General features: G+C 37.4%; 1 protein-coding gene across 3 annotated transcripts in view; it reads left to right on the plus strand.

Moving 5' to 3' along the window:
- The first annotated feature begins 270 nt into the window (after nucleotides 1–270).
- The window catches only part of LOC131237121 (uncharacterized), a 49,551-nt gene continuing 33,224 nt past the window's right edge, over nucleotides 271–16,597 (plus strand). Inside the window, exons 1-3 of one of the 3 annotated variants that reach the window (XM_058234780.1) lie at nucleotides 271–341; nucleotides 3,746–3,937; nucleotides 4,608–4,782. In XM_058234780.1, the coding sequence (XP_058090763.1) occupies nucleotides 3,787–3,937; nucleotides 4,608–4,782 (326 nt within the window). In that variant the 5' untranslated portion in view covers nucleotides 271–341; nucleotides 3,746–3,786. Of the gene's footprint in view, nucleotides 342–1,477; nucleotides 2,405–3,745; nucleotides 4,109–4,607; nucleotides 4,783–16,597 lie in introns of those variants that run through there. The other 2 variants (XM_058234778.1, XM_058234779.1) reach the window with 2 other exon arrangements.

Raw genomic sequence — 16,597 nt, forward strand, 5'->3', positions numbered from 1 at the left:
GTTCAGTAAATTCAATACATCATAAGGATATGAATAATCATCCTATCCACTACTCAAATGGATGACACTTGAAATTCTCTTTATCAATTGGTACTAAAAAATTTCTATGGTGTGGCTCATTTGAAGAGTGGATATGTCTGATTTTTGCGTAAGATTATCCTCATGGTGGGGAAAATATATTAGGAGGATTGGATTTTACAATAAATTCACGGGATAAAATTTATCAACTGGTTGGACCGTAAACTGTGGTCCAACCAGTTGGACCTGGCATCTTCTCGATTCGTTTTTCCTTCTTCATTTGAACCCTCGTACGAGCTCTGTCTCTCTTTCCGATAAGCAGGGTGCGTATTCTCTTAACCTTCACCTCCTTTTAAGTTCCGTTGCAAACTCTCTTAATGTTATTTATTTCTCTCTTTTTTAAATTTCTTCATGCATCTGATCATCTGAAATTGTGAAATAATTCATTTGAGTTATTTATTTTTCTTGAATTCTGTTTGCTCGTAGAAATAACAAACTCCAAATGATAGTAATCCAGGCCGTTCAAAATTTAGAGCCCAGCTTAGAGCATGTTCTACAAATCACATGAAAAGGAGTTCTCATAAGAGGAAATTGAAATCTTCGGAATTGGATAAAATTCTGTTTTCCTTTTAGATTTTTTCCTCTTTCAATTCTCTTTCTCGATTCTTTAGATCTTTCGCCGAAATGGAGAGGATGATTGTAAAATCAAAATCCGATTTTGTGAAACCCAATGATCGTAAAATCAATAGACGGACCGACCTTTGGGGAATTTTACAACCCTATAGAAGGGCTTTCCGTTTTGACAAGTGGGCTCTTGTATGGCAATCCAGACCGTTGATCTGTTTGGCACTGATGTAGATTGACCTTGTCACAAAATCTCCATGTCGGAAACAACCAATAACTCGGACCTTTTTTGGGTTAAATGTGGACCGTTGCTGTATTCCTCTTCTTAGCCATCTATTTTTAGACCAAAAATTGAGATCTTAGGGGTCGTTTGGATGCCTGTAAAGTCATTAAGTTGTAATCCGATTACAGGTAATCTGATTACAGGTGTAAAGTGTTCACACATGATCCTGTTTGGCTTTAAGTTGTAATTTGATGATAGGGAAACAATTGCCTGTGTTTGGATAACTTGAAATCTATTTACAACCTGTGATTAGGTATTCACTCACAACAGAGCTTGGAGTGATAAATCCTTTAAAAATAATCAAACGACATATAAAGTTTTTATGTAAGATAGATAATTAGGATAAGCCTAACTCAATAAAGCCTGTGGCTAATTTTTACGGTAAACAACTCATTTGGTGGGCCACAAAAGTGGGCCCACTAATTCAAACACGGCACTAAGGTTTGATAACATCCCAATGTATGAGAAGTTTCAACCTTAGCAACAGTAACAAAGGGTTCCTTATTCATCTTCTTCTTTCGTTTTGGGTCCTTGTAGCCGTCGGAAGATGATCCGCAACTCTCCGTGCTTTGAATTTTTTCAAAAATTATATTTGCTGCCTGAAATCCCTTTACCTGTAATATGAAACATGACTTTTTCTCATGCTTCAAATTATAGCTAAAAGCTATAATCGGATTACAGCCTAAAATCTGATTACAGGCAGATATACCCATCCAAATACCCCCTGTAATCTGATTACCCGTAAACAGATTCCTACTTAAGGATTTTGCAGGCATCCAAACGACCCCTTAGGATTGTCTAATGGATGAGATTTTTTTCTTAGGCATGGTCTATCCATGGGGTAATGCAAAAAGGCAAGTGACCAGGAGTAACCGAACCATGGGCCCCACTTTTCTGAACTGAAAACTCAAATATACTGTAGGAAGACCTTTTTGATAATTAAAAGAGATGTTCATGAATTAACAAAGAAATTCAAGAATACCTAACTTTACAAATGTGGTATTTTTAATTCTTAATTTTTATTTTTGAGTGATAACTGATTTTTGTGCTTGTATTGGATGAACCCTTAGTGTGGGATTGGAAATCTCAACCATTATGTAATGATTACTTCCTAGGGCACTGCACAAATTTGGATTCCACTTTTAGGGATATTGTTTGGATAGCTAGTGAAAATCTGGTATTCCTCCCAACAATGTATCTTGTGCTTGAGAATTCAAACTGTGGAAAAGGCTAATGATTGCCTGGTGGAACCGACTATTTTCTTTGCTATCCAAACAACACAAAAGGTCAATGGAAAACCTTTTCCATTTCCATGGTTTTCCTCCTATCCAAACATGCCTTAAAGACCAAAGCTGCGACTCAAGGAAAAAGGCTGATGATGAGGTGTCCTCAAGACCCGAACATGGGGGCATCCTCCATCCAAATTTCCCTATTTGATCATGATTACACCCAACAATGACCTTTAATCCCAAGATCCAAGTAAGAACTTTCCTCTTGGCCTTTTGAAATACATTTGATCTCAGTTTGGATTTGTTATTGAACAACCTATTATTTCTTTCCCTCGTGGCATCACCCAAGATATTCCAAAAAGATCAATGCATCTCTACCAAACTTCCCCTGAAAATACAGTGCATAAATAAGTGCTACATCGATTCCTCAATTCAAGGGCATGATATATGCATGTTTGTTATAATCATCTTTCTGCTTCTCAAATGACTGATGGGAAGCACCTTACCCTTCCCAGCATGCCAGCTCCTGAGGAAGCACCGGGTAGTGAAATAGGAAAACTTTGCTGAAAAAAGTTCCTGCTCAACTAAACCTAGAAACCTGACTCACACTTGAATCTCAGCCATTCTTTTTTCTTTTTTAGCCATTCTGTTTAATTAGGAGGAAATGAAAAAATAAAAATAAAAAGTAAAATAATGATGATTACTAGTACTAGTACTGAGGAAGTGACCGTTGTATTCCAGCTGCTTTTCTTTCCAGTCCAACTTGAAACTGATATAGTTGAAATTTAGATCCAATCATCCAAAATCCTCAACTAAGGAATTCTCAATACAATTATCCACTTCAATAAACAGACAATTGCAATTCAAAGTGAGATGCATCCAAATGCACCTTAAGTACCGTCTGGTTTTATTTATTTTTTTGGGTTATCTCCTTGGATGATCAAATTGATTTTTTTAATTTTTTTAATTAATTAATTAATTCATTTTTTGGCGTTTTAAGAAACCAAAGTGTTTGTTTGACAAATGGTGATAGATTATCCTATATTCCTAATTTTCTTGCAAGATCTGTTGATATCTGTGAGACCCCTTTTCTACTATCCCCTTTAGGTTATGTTTGGATGCACCATTGAATTGAATTGCAATTATTAGTTCAGTATGTGGAAATTGCTATATTACAAATACAGATCACCTCCCTTTGTTTCCAAATTGCAATTATACTACTTTTGAGTTGGACTGGAAAGAAATGTAGCTGCAATTTGAGGGCTATGTCCTCATTGTGAATACTAAGGAAGGTAATTACGTTATTGTTGTTTCCTCTCTATTCTAATAATTGCAATTTGCTCATCTAGATGCAACCTTAATTTAACTAGTTCTAGCTGTGTTATCGTTGGTGACTGTGGTGAATAGCTTGCACTGATCAGTCAACTTGTAACCTTTTAATCTTCTTGTTAGTTTGATGTGCCAACTTGCTTATGCTTATGTGCCAAAATTAACAACTCTCTCTCTCTCTCTCTCTCTCTCTCAGCATTTATTCCTTTTCATTGCATGTTTAGAGCTGCTTTTTCTATTGATGTATTCAACCTCATGTCAGGTAGCAGATATTAAAGTCTTTTTAGCATCTGATATATCCTCATGGCATATATCCCTCCACACAAGAGGCATTCAAAGGACACGGAGAAGCCAACACCCACTCCCTCTTTGCTCATTCCTAAATTCCAGAAAAAATTAAATATAGGGCCAAAGTCTAATTTGCAAAGAAGGAAAGACCAGGATGCTTTGCAAGGTGGAAAGATCATTTATGGAAAGTACTCTATTTCTAGGTGGTGGGCAGTTGGTTTGATGGATGATGGTCATTTGCCCCCTTCGGTTCGGCTGGAGCCCATTTCTTGTGACCCTGTCGAGAAAAAATGGGGTGAAAAACCACTGGCTTTAGTGCGGGAACTTCCATCAAGAGGTTTCATCTTGACAGTTAATAAATTGTTTAGCAGGGAAAGGATCTGGTGCTAAATGCTATACATAATTTATCTATCAATAACTCCATGTACATGCCAAATGCATACACAAGATCTTGACCGTTCACTGACTTTGGATGCCATAAAAAATTCATAATGGTCGGATGATTGTAGGTGCCAGTTGGGAGGATTTTCGCTCATGTATTGTCAACATCAGCTGGAATCTTTTTTGAACCATCCTTTACCAAATCCCAATCATTAGAAGTAATCCAATGAGTGTCTAGGTCCTCTAGGATCATCCGACCATTTTGATTTTGGTGGCAGGCCCAATATATCTAAGTAGTCTAGATCCGAACCACAATGTACACATGAAATGTTTGATAACTAATTCAGATGTAAGTGATAGCATTGGATACTTATCCTTCTTAGTTTTTGGTTGATTTCTCTTCATTCCATTGAGAAGTATGTAATTAGGGGGTAATTATTGTCTTGGTTACCTAGATGTGAACAATATTGCACAAAGCTTTGAAAAGAGCCCTTGCGTGTATATTACTGAGAAGATACAATTAGACCTGCACAATTCTTTCCAAAACGTGAGGAACGAGATGGAATTCGAAAAGTCTGAAGAAGTGAAGCCTTCCTTTGTAGCGCGGTTTGGCAAAATTTTCTTTCATGGGTAAGAATGACATTTCTTTTGCATTAAATTTAGATGATATCATTCTTACAACTCTCATTTGGATAATTATGGAGTATGTAGGATTTTCTTGAAGACCTTGTTTGTTTGGTCGGTGGTCTTAAGTTCTCTGGATCTAAAATGTTGTGATTTTATAATACCTAGATTTCTTAACACCGGACTCAAGTACTAAGCATGTCCTCATATAAAAGTAAGGGATGGGTGTTAACTAGTCATGCCAGCTGTTGGCTCTTCTGGCCTGGCCTGTCGTGAGCCAGGCCCTAAACAGCCAATTGAGTCAGGTCAGATCCTAAAGTTCGAGCCCGGTTAGTAATTGGTCTAGGTGCGGGTTAAGGAAACAGTACAATGGGTCTAGTCTATGCTTTGGTCAAGGTCGCTAGTTTATTGCGTTTGGTTCAAGTCCGTTCCAGCCATATGTCAGATGTTACTAATAATGCATATTGGTCATGTTATATATACACATATATAGTATCTTTAACGCTTCCTGGTAGCAATTGGTCCCTAACTTGGGTAGTAGTGGAGGATTGATCCAATGTTGTTATAATCATTATCGTATCATAAATCGTAAATGGGTCTGAATTATATCGTAAATTATAAGATGATTTTTTTATTTTTTATTTATTTATTTTTTTTTTTTTTTCAGATTTTCATAAAATATCATAAAAAACATGAAAATTGTAAATAAATTAGAAAAACTAAAAAACACATCAATCATCCATTTTATCATGAATATGCACAAAAAAAAAAAAAAAAAAAAACCCATGATGACCTTAATCTAAAATTGCGATCAATTGCATACTATGTATAAATGATCATTGTGAATGTGTTGTATCATGTCATAATCAAATTTAAAAAAAAAAAACCCTTTGCCCATCCCATGTACATGTAAGTTTCTATATGATTCAAAAAATAACCTTTTCCCCATCCCCATTTACATGTGTAATGTATTCACTGATCACTTGTTTCTATAAATCAAAAAGGAAACAAAAAGTCCAAACAAATCTGTTTTTCATCGACCGCAGCGGCGCCATCCTCCTCCTCATTATCAATGATATCAACATTATCAACATCATCTTCATCTTCAGAATTTGATGTCAAAATAAACTCCTCTTCCTCCTTTTCTACCACCTTCACTTTCCCTTTTGCTTTACTTCTAATTGTAAGTTTTCTAGTATTTACAAAATAGTTTATGCATAATGCATTATGCTTATTAGTTTAGCATAAGTGCATAACTAAATGAAAGTAAAACTATTAGTTAATAATTATAAGACTACAAAACTAGACAACAAGTATACAACATGCAGCCATACCAAGTTGCCCATTTGGTTGTGTGAGGTAGATCTGCCCACACCTTGCACATCTTCCAATTCCTCAGCAAAGCATTCACTTATGTCCATCCAGGTCTTATCTGTAGGAAATGCAGTATCCTCCTTCTTGATGATCCATTCATCGTCGGATTCCATATTTGATAAATATATAGGATCAATCCCTTGGTCCTCTCTCTTTGCACAACAGACTTTGAGCTGGAGATTGTATTTTACGAAGACGAGCGCATTAAATCTCTTCTGCTTGAGTCTATTCCTCTTTTTCAAATGCATCTACAATGAATGTAATATTCCATGGGGACCAATAGCACTACATGGTGAATTCATAAGATTAGTAATGAATTCAATAATGTCTCACTTGCTCAAAAGTGCTCAGTTGCGCTCACATCCAGTAGCACTACATGTCAAACTCAAAATACGGATAGCCATCTTTTGCAATTCTGGATACTCGCCTTCGTAACATTTTCCACTATAAACCTATAAATCAATCATATATAATTATATAAATAAACAAAATAACCTAAAAAGTAAAAACATTCATGATCATGCATGATATATCATATATTTATGATTTTACTACTTAAAGAAGTCAAACTCAAAGAAGCAAAAAATTTGCAAAATTACCCAGTTGCTTTGTCGTTCTAGTTCATTTTGCAACCTCTCTTCCAAATAAACCATGGGCCCTTTTGAACTTATCCATATGTTCATTAATGATGACCTATTGCCTTGCATCTGGGATAATTCTTTTCATATAGGCTGATTATGATCTCTAAATCCGATGGAAACTCTCATCATACTGAAATCTAGGATTTAAAACATAATCCACCGCATGTAAGGGCCTATGTTAGTGAAGGTTCCACTGTTGGTCAATGATTTCCTATATGGCCAAATATGGCTTCTTCAGCTATCCCAGGTTCTTTGCAATCGCCTTTTTGGCATGATCCATTGCTTCATAAATATATCCCATGGCTGGTCTCGCGTCTGAATCAACTAGCCATAAAACCTTAAGCAATGGGCAAGTGGTCTTCAAGCAAATGGCCAAAAATCTACATCGGCCAAAACTATATCTTGAACATGCTTTCCCTTTGCTGTCTTGGAGAAACTGCCATCTATTTTCGTGGATGCTTTTCAAAGTCAAGCAACACGTAGCAAATCATGTTATGGTTGGTCAATGATTTCCTATATGGCCAAATATGGCTTCTTCGCCTCTCCCAGGTTCTTTGCAATTGCCTTTTTTGCATGATCCATTGCTTCATAAATATATCCCATGGCCGGCCTCCCATCTGAATCAACTAGCCGTAAAACTTTAAGCAATGGGAAAGTGGTCTTCCAGCAAATGGCCAAAAATCTACATTGGCCAAAACTATATCTTGAACATGCTTTCCCTTTGCTGTCTTGGAGAAACTGCTATCTATTTTTGTGGATGCTTTTCGAAGTCAAGTAACAAGTAGCAAATCGTGTTATGGTTGGTCTTGTCAACTCCCCCTTTGTGTTCTTCTTTATTAAATTCAAGACCCAACAATGTTTGTAAATATAGATTATTATAGCCCTTCCCTACACCACAGTCTCTGAATGAATTCGCAACGTTCTAATGTCTGCAAGTATAAGGTGCAGTGGGCTACACATGAAGACCAAAACAACGCCTTTCTCTTCTCCATTAACATTTGACCCGCTTTGACATAAGCGGATGCACTGTTCATAACGATCTATACTACATTCTCTTTGCCCACCTCATCAATAATCGACTCAGGTAAACCCAATAAATTGTCTGTATTCTTTGAAATATTGGACATATCAACAGATGAAAAAAGATAGTACCGTTCGGACTATTAACCAAAAAAAATTGTAATAGACCGATTCACTCTATCAGTCCACCCATCCAACATTATTGTGCATCCAGTCTTTGCCCATTTCTTCTTATAAACCTCAACCTCCATCTTCAAATATTTATTCTTTCATAATATGATGAAATTTTTAACTTCGGCCTAAATGCAGGAACTGCTTTCATCATAGGTGCGAAGAAGGGGCACTCTACAGGATTAAACGGCAAAGCGTTCGCATATAGGAATTGAGAAATGAAAAGGCACACGTTGTTTCTATTTCCCTTATTCCAAATTTCGTTTACAGTGGCTTGTTGTTTTTCTTTCGGCCCATTATTTTTTCTCATAAATTCATCCATAGTTATTTTCTCCACCCATTTCTTCTACATCATCAATAATGTGAACTCTTCCAACATCGTTCGCCATTTCTTCCTGTTGCTTCTTCTCATTCACATTACCATCCAACAACTTTCTGAATTATTCCATGACATCATCACCCTCTTAGGAATATGTTGCTACATTTTTCCCGGTTCGGGCAAGGTGATGTTTCATTCGAAACACACTTCCCCAACATGCCTTACTACAAAAATTACATTTTAGATGGAGATTATTGTTCTCATCCATCTTCGAACAATATTCCCACATATTGATTTTTTTTTTTCCCATCTCCAAGGTTTCAATAAGAATTCATACACAAGCTTACACATTAAGGAAAAATAACTATGTAGGCTAACACAAAGATAAAAGATTATAAATAATTAAGAAAATGATAAAACTTTTGAAATAAATGAAAACAAATGGAAAAGACAAAAAATACATATTTTACCCAAAATATAGAACAAATGAAATAGAAAAGATTAAATAACTATTTTGTACTTTCTCATACTTATTTTGATGTAGAAATCAAATGAAACAAGCGGCGTTAAATTCCATTAACTGACGAAAAATATATGACAATTTCTTTCTCTAAGTTTTTTGTGGGCCACAAACTCCAAGTCTCTCCACTCTCTCGCAAAAGAAGGAAAACATGTGATATTCTAAAGTGGGTGGGTTCTGGATGAGTTTTAAAAACAAAAGCTCGAAAAAAATTCACAAAAATCAACGAAAAGAATATATGATTTTTTTTTTTCCTCCAAAAAATGCTTATTTTAACCCTATAAATGAAAGAAATGAAATAGAAAATATTAAAGGATTATTTTATATGTATTCATACCTATTTTGATGTAGAAATCGAATGAAACAAGCAGTGTTCGATTCCGTTGAGCGACAAAAAAGATATGTCAACTTCTTTCTCTAAGTTTTCTATGGTCTACAATCTCCAAAAGTCTCCAAACTCTCTCAAAAGAAGCAAAGGAAGTGATATTCTAATGTGTGTGGGCCCTAAATAGCTTCTACAAACAAAAGCCCTAACAAAATTGGAAAAAAACTGAAAAATTATATTTAAAAAAAATGATTTTTTACTGGAAATTTTCGGTTTTTCTGCACGGAAATTGAATCACACAATTCGATCTGAATCGTATGATTCACGATTAATCGTATGATTCATCCCAATATATGATTCAATCGCACGACCATATGATATGATTCAAATCATACGCTTTGAATCGTATATTGTATGATCATAACAACATTGGATTGATCTTATGTAGGGAGTTGTATATCGAGATTTTATCAACCAGTCATGAAAATTCTTGTTTCAAATTTAGTGATTGACAAAAGTTGATCGATAAAGCCAGCCAAAATAAGATGGTCATTGAGCTTTTCTCAAGTAATCATGAAAATTGTTGTTTTGAATTTTTTGATTAGTTAGCGTACACCGACTTGTGAGTGAGTGTGAGAGTGCACATGTGAGATTGCATAGTCTCTTCATGCTCTGTAATGCACTATATATTAGTGTAAATCTTTTAAGATTGGTAGCATCTTTGATTGTTAACATCTTTTAAGATTTGGCGGTGTAGAATTATGTAGAAGTGAAAAGAAATAGGAAAGAGAACAAAAAAGAGACGGAGAAAGAGAATGGACAGAGAATGAATTAGGGCTACATGTTGATGTAGTACCAAAAATGCAATAAAGAGAATGAAAGAAAAAGAACTCGTTACTCATCACTCATAAAGGCATGTGGTTACTTTAATGGATATTAGTATCTAACAAGTGCTTTTAAGAATGTCATTAAAGTAACCAACTCAAATTTTCCATGTGTTTGGGTAAAATACTATGAGCAATAAGAGCATAGGCATTGTTACTTTCTTTATGTCTCTTCAAAATGTCTTAGAGACCAAAAATTGGCATGCTCTTCCTTACAGACACCAGAGGAATTTCTTTCAAAGGGGTCAATACATATTTTGTACCATTATGGAAAAGTGAATAAACATTCTTTCTTCCATCATGGTGAACTTTTTAGTCATATTGCCATGGTTGTCCAAGCAATATGTGGCATGCATCTCTAGGCAACACTTCCAACCCAAGCTATCACAATATTTGCCGATGGAAAATTTTACTAAACACTTTCCATTGATATGGACTTTTCCTCCCTTCTTGAACCGAGAGATCTTATAAGGGCTATGATGCTTTTCACATTTTAATTTTAATTTATCAACCATTTCTTTATCCATCATATTTTCATAACTACACGAATCAATAAAAAAAAAGACAATTTTGAAAATAGTTAGTGTGAAAAGTATGAAAAATATTACCACATATCCAATGGTTTCTTGGCTTTTAGGTGTGGTAAAAACTCATCTTATGACAAGGCTTTCTACACCACTATCAGGGTTATATAGTTCTTGGGGAGCTTCATCATCGTCCTCGGTATCATAGACAACATCCTTGCCATCATTTTCTTCTATCAAATTTAGTCGATTATCGCTCTTTTTTAGGACACCTGTAGGCCAAATGCTCTCTTTCCCCACATCAAAACATGTATTATCCTCGATTCTTTCACGTGGGATGGTTTTATGCTTCCTAACCTCTTTCCCAATATGTGGGTTTAGGTGTTTGGTGGTCCGCGTAACAACCTTCTTGTCTTTGGAGGTTTCAACATTTGAACCCTTCTCAAAGCTCTTAAAAGAAATTCTTTTTAACTTTTATTTTGCTTTCAAAGCCATTTTATATGCCTTTTCAAGATTACTTAGGTGATGTAAAACTTTCTCATCATAGATTGATCATTTTAAACCACTCAAGTACCTTGCTACTAATTAATTATCGATTTCTTACAAATTTACCTAGCTTAAATATTTATAATTCTTCGGTCTAATCAACCACATCTTGGTCATTATTTTGTCAAAGATGATGAAATTTTCCATACCAAGTTTGAGAATAATATAGAGGGAGGAATTTATCATCTATCTTTAATTTCATTTTACCTATGTATTAATTTGTTGACTTTCTCTCCGTTCACGACGTGCTATTGTTGCCACCAAATTAAGGCATGACCTTTGAGTTTTATAGCAACGTATTTGGCTTTCCTCTCTTTCGATAATTCTTTCCCTCGAAGAAAGTTTTCAAAAAGGCAATCCAATCACAATAAGTTTTGGGATCGAGTTTACCATCAAAGTTGGGTATATCTACTTGGATGCTTTTATTGGCATTTTCAAGATCTTGTGCAAGGCACTCCATCCCCATGTTGGTTGTGGCGGAGGTTGTTGTGATGGAGCTCTAGTAGAACTTGAAAAGTTGGAGTGATTTTCTTCGCCGAACACGTGGAACGTTGCATGTTGCTCCATATATGTAGGACTTGTTGGAATACCAGTGGAGGCTTGTGAGGGAAGTCTTCGCAAAACCCCCTCCATCATGTGTTGTAGATTATTATTGGCTTGCCTCAATTCTTCAACTTATTAGCATAGGTGGATATCCTGAGTTGAAGCCATCTGTTCGGCTCGGTTTCCTCTTCCTCTTGCCATAAGAAATCAAGTATGATCTAAGAACCAAACTTGCTTTGATACCAAATGATGTAGTACCAAAAAATGCAATAAAGAGAAAGAAAGAAAAAGAACTTTGTTGCAACAACTTGGATCAAGAGTATGAAGGCCACATGAGAAGAAGAGAAGAACAAGATAAGAGCTTGGGTATTCACTCACCCAAGGGGTTGGGGGAATCACTCATCCAACAATAGAGGAATCACTCAACTCTTAACAGAGATGCCAAGGCTCTCACAAATACAACTCTAGAATGCCCCTTATAGATTGACTTCTCTCTCTCTCTCTCTCTCTCTCTCTCTCTCTCTATATATATATATATATATATATATATATATATATATATATATAGTAATGGTCTCCTGCGAACCATACCGGACGAGATCTTTTGCGCACCTTTTCCCCACCGGTCATGCAACTTTGATAAGTGTGTTTGAGATGGGCCTCACCGTAATGTGTCTATGAAATCCACTCCGTCTATTATGTCCGGGATAGTAATTAAGCCGTAGGGAAAAAAATATGATGGTTTGTGATTTAGGTGCGCCCCACTAAGTGAAACAGTTTGGATAGTGGGAGTCCTTTGCACTATTTTTACTCATGTGGCCTAACATAATTATGGATGGGGCTGATGTTTAATTCATATGCCTAAATTAACGTCATACCCCTCATGGTTGGAGTGAATTTTACAAAAACATCAAGGTGGGCCCACCTCCCGTGGTCCTTGTATTGGTGGGGTTGCTAGCGGATTACATGCTGAAACGGTCAGTAGCCACCTTGCTTCTAGTCAGGTGCTTGCGGACCCAATAATTAAGTATTTATTTAATCTAAGTTGTTCATCCATTTTTCTAACTCAATTTATGGCATGAGCTAAAAAATAAGCCAGATCCAAATCTCAGGTGGACCACACCGTAAGAAAATAGTGGATTGAACTCCCACCATTAAAAACTTCCTAAGGTCCACTGTAATGTTTATTTGCCATCCTACCTATTGGTTAGGTCATATAGGGCTGGATTAAGGGAAAACAACCATATCAACTTCTTCCAAAACTTTGGTGGCCCCAAAGAAAGTTTTAATGGTGGGGCGTCCCTATACTGTTTCGTGTGCCATGGTTCACTTAAGATTTGAATCTGGCTCATTCCTGGGATCATGCTATATAATGAGCTTGTGAAATGGAACAGATGGCTTAGATTAAATAAATACATCATTGTTGGGCCACGAGCACTGACCAACAACTAGGTGGCTACCGGCAGTCTCAACATGCAACGAGAACATCCCAACCAATACATGGTGGGCCCACCTTGACGTGCATGTAAAATCTACTCCGATCGTAAAGGTAACGAAGATAATTTAGACATATGAATCCAACATAGCCACATCCATAATTCTGGTGGGCCACATGAGCAGAAATAGTGCCGGGATGCCCACCATCCAAACTTTTTCACTTGGTGTGGCCGACTTACAATACATGTGCCTAATGATTGTTCTTTGTAAATTAATTTCCACAAGGCAGCCAATGGTTGGAGTTGATTTTACATAAACATCATGGTGGGCCCTGTAAAAATTCAAAGGTAGGTGCCCTCCTCTCCCACTGTTTCCCTTTTTGTGGCTCACCCAACTCACAAATCTACTAAAATTTTGTGACTTGTGGCTTAATTTCTATCACAAACTTAATGAACGATGTGGATTTTAAGGATGTGTCATGGTAAGGCTCACCTCAAACACACTTATACAAGTTGCGAGATCGGTGGGAAAAGGTGCGTAAAAGGTTTCCTGCGGTACAGTACACAGGAGACCATTACTTTATATATATATATATGCTTGCTCTCCTGTCCATGTGATGTGACACCCCATGAAGTCCCCCATGCCCAACTTTTACCTCGATCCAAAACTCTGGTGGGCCATAGCAAAGAGAGGCAACTCAAGGGGTGAAACTGTTTTTTATTTGCCATGGCCCACCAGAGTTTTGGTTCAGGTTGAAATTTGTGCCTGGGGGGGGGGGGGGGTCACATGGACTATTCAAATTTTGTGCTCAAAACACTTGTGTGAAGGTGCGCAAGTGAGCATCTCTGTGTGTGTGTGTGTGTCTATATATATATAAAACAACAGAAATAGACTCATAGCTGTTGGAGCCTTAGAGGAGGGAATATAGCCATGCCTTCTCCCTTGTGACTATTGGTGTGAGCTTTTTTCTTTTCTTTTTCTCCATTATGAGATTTTTTGATCCTCTTTGAGAGAGTGAGTCTTCTCTTAGTTGGGTGAGTGAATCCCCAAGGCATTTACTGTGTTGCTACCATCATTTTCAATCAAGCAATTATTATTATTATTTTTTCTCCTTTCTTTACTACTTGCTTGAGGACTTTCTTCTTTCTTGCTTATCGGATTAGCATTATTTGATATCAGACCGAGTCGATCTTTATGGTGCGAAGATGAGGCCTACGCCACCGTACGACTCCACTCGAAGATGTTCATATATGTTCCATAGTGGAGGAATGGAAATAAGCCGCCACCTTCGATGTATAATGGAGGAGGTTTTGTGTAGACTCCCCACTCAAAGCTCCGTGAATAAACTAATGGAACCTCTTACATGTATAGATTAACAATTTAATGTTCCCGATATGTTTGATGAAGAAGCGTACTCCGATTCTTCAAGTTTTATTAGAGCTTCATCATGACAAGCACCACCACAACCAACTTGGATAATGGGGTGACATGTACATGCTATAGAAAATGCCGACAAGAGCATCTAGGTGGACGTCCCCGACTTTGATGGTAAACACATTCCTGATTCTTTATTGTGATTGCATTGCTTCTTTAGCAACTTTCTTGATGTGGATATCATGCGCACGCCCCCCAACCTACGCACATACGTAAAGAGGAGGAGGGCTCCACTATCGATCTGGATCGACGACGACCTCTATGGAGGACCTGTTAGTTAGGGGGCTGTGCTATGGAGCATTGGAGTGGACTCGATCATCATAGGGATTCCACCATTGGATTTCATGATCGTGGCCCGCTACCCTAGATGATCTAGGATTTTGAGTTTTGGTTATTATCATTATTAGGAACATCAGAACGGTTTTGATTGCGTTGATTAGTTGTTATTTTTGTTACTTCGTCTCTAAGTAATAGTGTGCGCATGTGGCGCGACTTTTGGGGTTTAGGGTTTTTCTTATAAATGGGCAACCCCATATAGTTTTTTTTTTCCATTGAAGCTTATGAATAAAATTCTGCGTTTTTCTTCTCTCTTTGAGTTGAAGAAGCTAATTGGGTGCGAAACCCTCCCTTCCTCGAAGGGCTAATTACCGTGGTGCGAAGCCACAACTATCCTAAATCATCCCTATCTCTTCCACCCCACATCCACCATCTTTCATAGCCATCCCTTCTTCCGATTTATCTTCTTTTTTTTTTTGTGCCCAAGTTCTCGACTACAGCAGATTTTCAGATTTTGGCCCTCTAGAGAGGCTGAAACTTCGGCGGAGCACCACACATACACCGGAAGGCAGATCGTCGTAAAACTTGGTGTAAGAGTGGGCCTCTCCTGGCCTACCACACCCAAGGAGTCCTTTTTCAGTTTCGTGGGCCCCATACATGTGTGGCCAGATAGCCACGCATGTGCGTCTAAGTGGACCTGCTGTCCACACATAGGATCCTTCTCAGGTTTTCTCTCCTCTATTCCTTTCCTCTCTCGCCTTAAATCCTAAACCCTAACCCTAGAAAATCCCAGATCCTAAGTATTTTCAACTTTTGCAAACCCTAGGTTTTTCCCTATTTGAAACATGGTGAATCTCTTGAATTGGGGAATAGTCCTTTGCAGGATTGAATGAATCTACACTCTATTGGGTATTGTTTGGTTTATCTTTTTTTTTTTTTTTTTTTTTTTGGTGCCCAAGTTCTCCACTACAATAGATTTTCAGATTTTTGCTCTCTAGAGAGGCTGAAACTTCGGCGGAGCACCATGCACACACCGAAAGGCGGATCGTCGCAAAACTTGGTGTTAGAGTGGGCCTCCCCTGGCCTACCACACCCAAGGAATCCTTTTTCAGTTTCGTGGGCCCCACACATGTACGGCCAGATAGCCACGCATGTGCGTCTAAGTGGACCTGCTGTCCACACATAGGATCCTTCTCAGGTTCTTCTCTCTCCTCTATTCCTCTCCTCTCTTGCCTTAAATCCCAAACCCTAACCCTAGAAAATCCCAGATCCTAAGTATTTCCAACTTTTGCAAACCCTAGGTTTTCTCCTATTTGAAACATGGTGAATCTCTTGAATTAGGGAATAGTCCTTTGCAGGATTGGATGCATCTACACTCAATTGGGTATTGTTTGGTTTATAATTCTACTTGATCCAGCCCTAAACATGTGTAGGCTTGACCCCCATAGATTCCCCTTGTTGAATATTTGAACGTATGTGGGATGTGACTTTTGTTGTGATTATTTAGAAATTGGTATGATCTAAAGGTTGAAATCCTGCACCTCATATTTAATTTCATGTCCTGCATCAAATTTGGTATCAGAGCTTAGGGTTTTCATAGGGGAATGTATTGCATGTTTAGGGTTTAGTTTATTCACGTCTATTTTGCATCAAGTCTCATCATATAGGGCTGTTTAGGACCCATCATTCACAACATGGATTGCTGAATTTTCTGTTGTCAGAAAATCCCCAATTTTCATGGCTGAATTTTCTGTTAACAAACTATTTGGACAGTTATGTTGCTGGAATTTTAGTATGGTCGTGTAGT

Source organism: Magnolia sinica, chromosome 2, assembly GCF_029962835.1.
Source record: "Magnolia sinica isolate HGM2019 chromosome 2, MsV1, whole genome shotgun sequence".
NCBI lineage: Eukaryota > Viridiplantae > Streptophyta > Magnoliopsida > Magnoliales > Magnoliaceae > Magnolia > Magnolia sinica.